The 11,745-nt window shown below is 37.1% G+C and overlaps 1 protein-coding gene across 1 annotated transcript; it reads left to right on the top strand.

The window, feature by feature from the left end:
- The first annotated feature begins 4,102 nt into the window (after nucleotides 1-4,102).
- On the top strand, nucleotides 4,103-7,884 carry LOC141692786 (uncharacterized). Its single transcript, XM_074497725.1, has 6 exons — nucleotides 4,103-4,477; nucleotides 5,086-5,162; nucleotides 5,375-5,440; nucleotides 6,401-6,475; nucleotides 6,564-6,638; nucleotides 7,158-7,884. Exons 1-6 carry the CDS (start codon nucleotides 4,156-4,158, stop codon nucleotides 7,548-7,550), a joined length of 1,008 nt encoding a protein of 335 aa, XP_074353826.1. The 5' UTR covers nucleotides 4,103-4,155; the 3' UTR covers nucleotides 7,551-7,884.
- The last annotated feature ends 3,861 nt before the right edge of the window (nucleotides 7,885-11,745 follow it).

Genomic DNA, 11,745 nt, shown 5'->3' on the forward strand with positions numbered 1-11,745 from the left:
ACTTTACAGTTTTTGCTATAAACTTAACATGATTTACCTTTGGCTTAGCAGTCTGTTTAACAACAATTGGCTCAATTTGTTCAGTTCCTTTTTCACTTTTATCATCTCAATAACCTAAGCCCTCTTTCCAGTTTCCACTACTTAATAAATTATGAGTTGTTCATCCAGAGTTAGTCCAAGTTTTGATAATCTCTCTTTCCTTTTCTTAGTCATCTTTTAGAGATTCATTCAATTTTAACACTTCATCTCTAACATATAAAGCATCATCTTTTTCTTTTTTAGTTTGATGAAGAAAAACTAACTCCTTTTCTAAATAATCATTTCTCCTTTTATAAGCAAGATTTTCAGATGTTAATCTTTTACATGTATATGAAATCCACACTTTGACACCTGAGATTCTAAAGTCTGATCTCTATAACTAATAAACATGGTTTTAAGATATAATCTCAACTCAGTAATATCATCAGTATGGAAGGCATAAGTTGTTTGAGGTATCTTCAACTCAGCAGTTTCAGGACAGCTATCAGCATTTGCCATCAGGGCATAGTTCACCTCATGTTCAGAATCTGAAGTGTCTGTCCAGCTTTTCTTCTTTGTGACAAGTGCCTTGCCTTTTTCACTTTTTCCTTTCTTGTAGTCAGGAGATATGTGGCCTCTTTTACCACAATTGTAGCATTTGACATTTGAGTTGTCTCCTCTGTCAGACTTTCCTCCCTTTCCTTCAGACTTTCTGAACCCTTTCTTATCAGAACTTCCACTTTTCCTGGAAAACTTCTTGCCTTTTCTGAATTTCCTGTAGGCTATCTTTGTGATACTCTTCACCATAAGAGCACACAATTTCATCATCTCTTCATCAGCATCCATCTCAGGTAAATTTTCAGTTTCTAAATCATCATCATCAGAATATGATGACTCTGAATCAGACTTTATGATAAGAGCCTTTTCTTTGCCCCTTTTTGAGGTAGCCATTTTAGGAGATTCCTCCTCAGCCTTAAGAGCAACTGTCCTTGACTTTCTTCCATGCCTCTTACTCATTTGATCCATCTCAAGTTCATAAGTCTTGAGCATACCATAAATTTCATCAAGAGTAGTTTCAGTAAGGTCATGGCTGTCTCTTATGGTAGTAGACTTCAAATCCCAATTTTCAGGAAGAACTAAAAGGAATTTTAGATTTGAATCTTCAAGATCATATTCCTTGTCCACCAGTGACAGATCATTCAAGATTTTGACAAAATAAGTCATTTAAAGACTCATCAGCTTTCGAGTCAAAGTGCTCATACTCTTGAGTGAGTATAGTCCTCCTGTTCTTCTTGATTACATCAGTTCCCTGGCATTTTGTCTCCAAAGTATCCCATATCTCTTTTGCAGTCTTGCAATAAATTACCCTGTTTGACATGACATTATCAATGGCACTATGCAGCAAATACCTTACCCTTGCATCATTGGCAATAGATGAGATGTCTTCAGCTGTGTACTCACCTTTCTCCTTTGGTATGGTCTTTGCTGGTTGATCAGCAACTACAATAGAGAGCTTGGCAGGCTTATGTGGTCCTTCATAAATTCTGTCAAGGTATTCTGGATCTGTAGCTTCCAGAAACATAACCATCATCACTTTTCATATGGGATACTCAGAAGGTCTCAGTATGGGAACCCTAATAGTCTCATATCGACTGTGGGTTTGAGTCTTTTGAGTTTCTTCAGTTTTGGTGGGCTTGGTTGGAGTTTGTTCTTCTTCAGACATGATTGTTTGGATCTTTACTGTATGTGTGTTAATAGATAAGCTCTGATACCAATTGTTAGGTCACACAACACTGTAGAAGGGGGTTGAATACAGTGTTTATATAATCAAATCGATTTAACACAAGTATGTAACAAAGATCAAGTATATTGAATAAACTCTGTTACAATAATAACTGTTGTTCTCTCTCAGTGATGAACAAATATCACTAAGAGCTGCTAGGTTATAATGTATAATCTTCTCGATAATAATAACACATATAGTGTAAACCCTAAGTCTGTGTTTATATAGTACACAGTTACAAGATAACTTCTAATTGATATGGAATAAAATTCTATCTCCTAAAATATATCAATCAGATATCTTCTACAAGTCTTCCAGTCTTCTAACTCTTTCCATGCATATCTTCTTATTTTTTGTCTCGATCTTCTACTATAAATCAGCTTCCTTCCTTATATGAAAGTCTTCCCGCACTTAAGTTCTGATATGACCTTAAGTTCTGACATCCAGTAAGTCCTGATTTCAGTAAGTCCTGATATGTCCTGTTTGTTAAGATCTGAAAACTAAACATGAATCATATTAGACATGACATCTCAAATATATCTAACAGTTCTTGTACATCCTATTGTGTTCATACAACTTAACCTACATCAATTATAATTAGCTGCCTTCATCGACTCTCCGAAATCATCGAATTGCTCTAGTTCACAATCACCTACAACGACCTTCATAATTCATATAATTGTCAAGTTGAGAGGCTTGCATTATCTATATCAATTAAGGTATCTTTACAAGCTCAATTATCTCCATAATAATACTGTAATATTGTTGTTTTCCATAATAAGTGAAATAAGGTTTTAATTGATCGGTTCGTTAACACATTCCTCCTAAGAGGTACGCTAATATCTTCCAAAATAAAGTTAAAAAATATAATTTAATTAAAAAATTGAATCATTGATCTAATATAACTACAAATTTTATGAATTATTATCTAACTTTATTTCTAATCGCACTCAACTTCTTTCTTACCTCTTTCTAATATAACAAAATAATTAAAAAATAAGAAAAAATTGGAAAAAAAAACAAATCATCCGGTCTAGATATGCACAAAAAGCCCACTGGGCTGGGATTTATCCCGACTTTAAAAACCCATTTTTTTAAACGGATCGGGCTAGAATTTTTTAAAAATCGGGTCTGGTAGAGCTTCCTAAGAAATATAAGGCCCATTTTAGGCCCGCGGGCCGGGCTGGATCAGGCCGAACCGGGTTTTATACGGGTTTTTTATTTAAATATTAAAAAAATATTTTAATATTTTATAACTCGAAGTATAGGTAGTTTAAATATCTGAGAAAATAATATTTGATATATCAGATAGAGTAGTTTAGACACCGAAATAAATAATTATATTTTAATATAATATAAATAATCATATATACCTTAATTGTTTCTAATATTATAATATAATATTTTAAAATCATAAAAAGTATTGTATATTTTAAATTTTATATAAAAAACCGGTTTTTTAATCGAGCTTTTTCAAAAAACCCGGGTTTTTATCCGGGTCGATCCGGGCTTTTATCCGGGCTTTTCGGGCCGGACCGGATTTTCAAGAAAAAAGGAGGCTCATATAAGGCCCGCAGGCCGGGCCGAGTTTTTCCGGATCGGACTTTTCGGACTTTTTCCGGATCGGATCGGATTTCGGGTTTCGGATTTTTGATTGATATTCAACACTTAGTAGGAGGAATTTTTAAAATTTTAACTATCTAAATTTTGAATATTTCAATAATATAATACAACAAAATAATATGTTAATATTTTAAGTTCATTAATTTCATTAATATATAATTATTGTTTTCTACAATTTATTTTTCAAAATGATTATAAATAATAAAATTACAAATATTATAATTAGTCCGTGAATCGTACGGGTTATAAGTTAGTAATTTATTATTTATAATATATATAAACTTTATTCGAGCAAAGTCGAGTTACCGAGTTCGAGTCAAATCCGATCCGAGCCCGAACTAGACGAGCCAAGTCCGAGCCGAACAGACAAAAAATCTGGCTCAACTCGCTTATTTATCCGAGCTCATTTTCATGTTTAAAACCGGCTCATTTAAAAAAATAATCCGAGCCGAATTAATTTAAACGATCATGAATTTTGCTCACAACCGCGTATGCATCACTGCTAAGTGTCTCGTGTATTTAATTTCAGTTCAAATTCGTTCATATAATGAACCAATCCAATCCAATCCAATCCAATTGGAATTAAGATATACCAGCTTCCAAGTCCAACAAAAAAAGCAACTAGGCCCAGCCCATTTCAACATACACAACAGTACTCGGCGCTGCTTTGGGTTTAAAAACCCTAGCTAATTTCTCCGATAACTTGTTTCGTGAATTGTCATCAACAGACAATGGACAGAGAATGGGGTTCGAAACCAGGAAGCGGAGGCGCAGCCTCGGCCCAAAACGAAGCCATCGACCGGCGCGAGCGGCTCCGACGACTGGCTCTAGAAACCATAGATCTGGCTAAAGATCCCTATTTTATGCGTAATCACTTGGGTAGCTACGAGTGCAAGCTTTGTTTAACACTTCATAATAATGAGGGTAATTATCTGGCCCATACTCAAGGCAAACGTCATCAGACCAATTTGGCTAAACGAGCTGCTCGTGAAGCTAAGGATGCCCCGGCTCAACCTCAGCCCCATAAACGCAAAGTCAATCTCAAAAAATCTGGTAATTTCTTTTATTTCCCAATTTACCCCTTTTTTATTTTTATTTATTTACGTTTGTTTTTGCATATGATAATTGTAAGTAATTTGAGAAAATTTGGGATAATTACGAATTTGTGCAATTGTGATACCTATGAGTCGTGCTCGAGATTGTTGACTGAATTGCGTCTAAATAATTAGATGTTAGCAAAGGATAGCATTGTGGTAGCTGGTAAACTAATGTTGACATATAGGCATTTAACGAAGTGAACTGTACCTTGTGTAGTGGTTCTGAAATATTAAAACTTTTGCAGATTACTGGTAAGTTGTGTGATAATTGCAAGGAGGAACTTCTGTCTCAGAGGTAAAGTATTCTTTATTGGAGTTTTTCGTGACAATAATGTTACAACGGGGATATGCTGAGCCGCTGGTGATAGTAGATTTAGGGGGAATGTACTTGGGGGGAGGGGATTTTTTAGATAGGCGAGTATTTGAGCTGTAGTGATGAATGCATGGTCTTATACTTAAGGTTATTCATGCCTTACACGTCTTGTTTAGTATACAATGATTTATTTATATTATGCCTCCTAAGTTTCTGGATTATATTAAAGTCTATTTATTTTGTGCTTGCAGTTAAAATTGGGAGGCCTGGATATCGTGTGACAAAGCAGTTTGATCCAGAGACGAAGCAACGGTCTCTTCTTTTTCAGGTATGGTTGTTTTCAGTTACATTATGTCATACTACACCATCATATAGTCTTAACCATGACTAATAAGCAATGGCCTTATTTGTCTTAAAACATATAAATAAGATTAAGGCTTGTGATCTTTAAACTAATTACCCAAGAGCTACTTTTGTAACTCTTAAGAAGAGATTTTAGTCCAAAAATTAACCTATATATTATATTGATATCTATTGCAGATTGAATACCCTGAGATTGAAGACAATGTGAAACCAAGGCATCGTTTCATGTCATCCTATGAGCAGGTAGTTATTCTGAACCACTTTATCTCAATTCAGTTTTTGGATTTAACCACTTATTTAATCCAGTTTTTGGATTTTTGACCAGTGTCAGTGCTGTTTTTGTTAAACTACATGTAAAATTTCTCTCTGCTGCCATATTGCACCTGATACTTTTTAGGAATTGATACTTCATAAATATTGCTGATAAAGTAGGAAGCATTGTACGGCATGAAGTTCAATTTTGAAAGTGTATGATTAATTCTATGTGCATGCTGGGCAATTTTTAAGTGGTTCATAGTTGTTAAAGAAAAGCTACCAGCCTAGTGTATGAAATATCGGAGATGTGTGTCTTTATAAGACATAACAGCCGATAATTTTATTTTATTTTATTTGGTAAAGATTTACACATAAGTTTTTTAGAACGTATTAAGAATTTTTGGGGCATTTCCTTATGTCCAAGTAAATTTTGGTTTACTTTGTCGTTTGAAATTCATTTCTATAACTCATTAAACCTTTGATTTCAGTAGTTAAGTCATGCTCTTTGTTATTGGTTGTAATCCATATATTTCCTCCTTTGCAGTTTGAGAAACGCTAGTGGTAGCGGCTGGTTTTGTGATCAAATCACTTTAGTTTTATTTTTTTACCTATGTTACATTATCATTCAACTTTCTAGTCATTCTTTCTTTAATTCTTTCCTATATCAACAGTATATGTTGCATGTGCGGTTTGATTCTTCCTTTCTAAATATTTTACTTTGTTTATTCGTGTGGAGGTCATCACGACATTGATGATGTTAATCAGTCAGTGTTTAATTTATCTGAGCAAAGTTTAAAGGATTTATGTATCACAAATTTGCGGCTGTTGTCTGTTTTTCTTGTAGTTCATATTTTCTAAATCTCACTTAAATATACTTTTTACTGGTTACTATTGAAAGTGTATCTCTGTTTAAAAGCCTTATAATCTTCTTATTTTTTGTTGGTGCAGAGGGTCCAACCTTTTGATAAGAAATATCAGTTTCTTCTGTTTGCAGCTGATCCATATGATATCATTGCTTTCAAGGTAATAAGTAATATTTATTATTTATCTATTTATACTTGATCAATCGGATTTGCTAACCTTTATTTTAATCATGAACATTGCTTTTAAGGTTCCTAGCACCGAAATTGACAAATCGACTCCGAAGTTCTTCTCACATTGGGATCCAGACTCAAAGATGTTCACAGTATGTCTCTACCCTCTTCTTCCGCTTATATTATTTTAGATGTTCACAATTTCATACGGTCATACATGCAGTGCTTGAACCCATGTCACAATATAGCCATACAGGGAAGATCTTATACACAAGATCTTGAGTTGATGTTACTCTGATCTATTCCATATAGTTCCATTCTGTCTTTTGAAAATGAAACCAGGATACTAACTTTTAAGAAATATTCAAGTGATGGATTTTTTTTGTAGATTAGTATTGCTTTCGTCTTCCAATGAGCCTACTTTAGTTATAGTATTAGGTATTAGCTATTTCTTAATGAAATTCACTTTAAGTTGCCTTTTCACTTTGAAAGAATGGGACTATTTGTGGAAAGTGGAAACAAAAAAGACTAAATAACTTATCTGATTGCACTCTGTAAAGCCCTTAGGCTTTAAGTATGAACTCGGGTTATATATATCTCCCGTTAAAAATATTATTATATTCTTTTTTTGTACAATGCTAATTTGTTTTTATGTGGTCAACCAATGCCAGCTACAGTTGTACTTCAAAATAAAACCACCTGAGACGAACAAGCCGCCACCTCCTCCAGCCAACGGAACATCAGCTCCTGGTGTCCCACCAAGATCCTTGCCGCCTCCACCTCAAGCTCCTCCCCCACCGCCTCCACATGGACTTCCTGGGGGTCCACCACCTGGTTCTTTGCCGCCTCCACCACCACCTCTGGCAGCAAATGGACCGAGGCCTATGCCACCTGGTGGAAATCTACCTGCTCCACCGCCTCCCCCAGTTGGTAGTGGTTCAATGTCAAATTTTACCCCTGGTACTCAGATGGGAAGACCTCCTGTGCCACCACCACCACAAGGTTTTCCAGGGCAGATGCAGGGTCAGGGTGTTCATCCACCCCCACCCCCTCCGCATATGTGATGAGTGGTATATTTGCGCTCAGCTTAGATCTTGGTTGTCACCAAATGGACAATTGTGGTTGCATTTGATACCTCAGAGTTATCTCAGTTGCTTTAGCCTTTTGATGAATCATTAGATAGACAAATCAGTGATGTGGTGAAATGCATTGTTTGCCATTTCCATTTCGTTTTCAGGCATCCTTTTATTTTACTCCATGTACTTTTAAAGTTTGTATGTAAAAAATCTGTACGGTTAAAGCCATGTAGCAAGATCTAATTACTTGAAAAGATTTGACTTGAAAGGCATGTGGAACTAATTGATGGTGGGAATGGTTTTGGATGATCGTATTACATAATTTCTCTAATGTTTTTTTAACATTCCTAGTTTCCTACCCGCTATATATGATTGAAGTGCGAGCCTTTATGAAGAATTGTGTTCGGTCGAAAAAATATGTTTAAGCAACATGAATATAAGAATAATTTAACATGTCTAGTACGAAGCATAACATCTTTTCTTGAATGTTTGTCTTGTAAAACTGTACGAGGAATTGTCCAGACAGGGTGTGGTATTGCTGTCTAACAGTTTTTTGTTGAAAAATAGTTAAAAAACTGTTTGATAAAATTAAAAATCTGTTTTTCGGAAAAGTATTTTTGACCTAAAAGCTGCTGTTAGAGAAAATAAGTCCCCGTACTTCTAGAAAAAACTATTTTTCAGTTTTTGCAGGAAGCATATGCTGATTTCACCACCAGACCTTATGAAAAGCATTATTATTTGTAATTTTTTTTATCGAAACATATACATATCAAAAAAATTACCAAACAATTATCTGATTTTTACAACACTTTTTTCAACAACATTTTTTCTAATAGCACAACAATTTTTAACGGCAATCCCAACCAGAGCCATAATCTTGAAGTGGCGAGTAAAAAAATTCGCAAAACCATTACATTCGTTCTTAATTTTCAAAATATTTGTATTCAGGTAATTTAGCAATTCGGAAATAAACCGGCTATTAATTTAGCTCGTTTATTTATTTTCAACCTGACTGAGAGTTTGTCCCGAGGAATTGTCTAGATATAATTTTGAAGTGGCGAGTAAAAAAGTTCACAAAACCATTATCTGCGTTCTTAATTTTCAAAATATTTGTATTCAGGTAGTTTAGCAATCCGGAAATAAATCGGCTATTAATTTAGCTCGTTTATTTATTTTCAATCTGATTGAGAGTTTGTCCCCATCAAATCTCTTTCAAATTATTAATAAAATCTTTTTTAAATTTGACAAAGAGGTCTATAGATTTAGTAAATGCATTTATCCGTTTTAAATTTTTGTGGGGTGTAAATTTTCTAAGTACCAACTACTATATCAACTTGTGTGAAAATATAGCATTAATATTTCTTAAACTTTCTTGCCACTCTATTACTTTCCTGATAAGTTCCAAAAGAGTACGGTTTTTTCTTCACAAAAAAAAACGGTTTTTACTTTCCTGATACATTTGATCGAGAAAGAGCTGTTACATTTTGTTTGGGTTTTTGAAAAATATTTAAGCCTGAAAATATGTTTGTAAAAATATTGTTATTTTAAATATATATATATAAATATATATATTTTTATTTACAAAAATACTATTTTCAATTTTTTTTTGAAAAATACGATTTTTTTTCCAACTGAAATTAACTAAATGCAATGTTCGACGAGTTTCTGTAACCCCATGATAGGCCATGAGTAATCAGACCCAAGTAAAATGATACAAAAGCCCAAGTAGAGAGTAGCCCAGTCCCAAACTGGAGTGGTCCCCGGTACACGTGGCAATGACAGAAATGTCAATTGTCTCATGTTACCAAAAATGGAACGACAACATCTCAACCGTCCAGGTGTATGACCCCCAAGTCACCGCAGCTGTAAAAAGGACATTCGGGCCCCACTTGCCATCTGATCCATCCAATCACTCACCAACCAAAAATGATTAAGGGCTAGGATGAAAATGTACAACCCCCTAAAACCCTAAATCTTGAGGCCTATAAAAGGGCTCAAGAAAAGGGTTTTAGGGGTTAGAAAATATTGTCGGCTACACACCTATACATACACCACTGTATATATATTTTTGAATAACTCTTTCTTCCCTCTTCTTCTTCAAAAAACCCCATTATTCTCACACCGGAGTTGCCGCGGGGACACAGCCCCCCTCCGGCTCTGTTTTACAGAGTCCCCTACATCGCAACTTAACCGCACATCATTCGCCACGTGGACAAGGCTCGAGCTCACGTGAGAAAGGAGAAAATCCGGGAAAAAATAGAGTTATCATTGGCGCTAGAAGGAGGGGCCGAACCTCCGACGTAGTGCTGCCGTTTCCAGCCACGCTATACAATTTCAAGTACCAAGAAAACCCACTCCCAAGTAAGGACAGTTCCCTCTCTCTTTTTCTATATCTTTCGTTCCTTACAACCACACACCTTGTTGCACTTGTGGTTTCGGGAAAAAATGACCACGAGAAAGAGTAAAACGTCGGTCTCGGGAACTATTCAGCTCACTGTTGTCCCACCCAGGGATGGCGAGATGGAAGAGATAGAAGAGGAGCCCCCCATAACTCGTGCTTCATCTCAACTCTAGCCCGGAGACCAGAGACTAACCATCGAGAAAGCGGCCCATAAGTATGCAGAGACTTCCGCGAACCCTTGGGGAAGTATGACCCCGGAGCAAATCCAAACAGTTGTGGACCCTTGGAAAGAAAAGAATCACAAGAATCCTGAAACTCGTCCGGGGAACATAGAGGAGCATTCTGGAGAATCTCAGGGCTCAGTCTTGGACTGGATTGGTAAAACCAAGAGGCCATCTGAAGATGCCCGAGACGAAATCAAGAGAGCCGCGCTCCGGGACCGTATCCGGAAGGAAGATGAGGCCAATGCCAAAGCTAACATTGAAAAAAGGATCCAAGAGGAGGAGGCGAAACAAAAGAAAAAGACATGTAGAGTACATGTCTCCTCAGACTCCGAGCCAGAAAAAGAGTCTAAACAGGAGCAGATGGCTCGGGCTCTCCGGGACCTCAAAAGAAAGGTAGAGGGAGACATGAAATTTGGGGCAGCTGCCACCCATTTCACCAGAAAACCGGAGTCCACCCCCAGGGAACCCATCCTTAAACACTTCAACTTTGACTCTTTCGACGGACTTGCCGACCCCGAAGAGCACCTAAACTACTTCGAACAGATCTCAAATATCTACGATTACAACGACCTCATCAAGTGCCGCTTCTTCGCGTCGACATTAAGGGGAGGGGCACAAAAATGGTTCAGCAGAATCCCCTCCCGAAGCATCGATTCTTGGAAAGACTTCTGAGAGATATATTTAAAGAGGTTTCGGGCAAACCCCATGAACGAGCTCCAGATGTGCCACTTGGAAACCATTCAACATAGAAGCAGAGAAACGCTACCTGAATTCATCAAGAGGTTTCAGGAAGCGGTCAACCAACTCTCCAACCTTGAGGAGAAAGAAGCCGTCAATATCTTCCGACGAAACCTTCATCCGGTTTCGTGCGAGGGTTATGTGAAAGACTTGATTCAGAGAGAGCCCCAAAGCCTTGCTTCAGCTTACGCACTGGCTTCAAAATTTATCAAGAAAAATGACTTCCTCACTTCCACGAAGATGAATAGACGAATCTGAGATGATGATGAGTCTCCAGAGTGCCGCTCCTCTTACAAGAAAGAGAAAAGATTCAAGACCGACAGACAGTCCAACTACATTCAGCAGTCCCAGGGAACCGCACCCCGGGATAGCTACTCCAGACCCCGGAGAACTGAGAAGAAGCCAATTCCCAAGAAAGAGTCCAAGCCCGAGCACGAATGGACACCGCTCAATAGACCCCAAGCCGAAATCTTAAGAGAGGTTAAAGGGAAGCCCTTCTATTCCCACCAAAGCCATTACTAGCACCTCCGGAGAACAGGGCGCGCAACAAACATTGCGGGTATCATGAGGATCATGGCCATACCACAGAAAACTGCTTCTGCTTCAAAATATTTATTGAAGACCAGATCAAGAAGGGTAACATGAACCAGTACCTGCAAAGGAGATTAAGCGACAAAGACAAGGCCTCCAACAGTGGAAAGCACGTGGTCAACATGATCTTCGGAGGAGCCTCCTCTCCGCCCCGGAGCCCAGACATGGACGATAATGTCATGATGATCCAACCCCTCGAAGATGAACCCATTTATTTCTCTCACGAATA

Source organism: Apium graveolens, chromosome 10 (assembly GCF_009905375.1).
Source record: "Apium graveolens cultivar Ventura chromosome 10, ASM990537v1, whole genome shotgun sequence".
NCBI lineage: Eukaryota > Viridiplantae > Streptophyta > Magnoliopsida > Apiales > Apiaceae > Apium > Apium graveolens.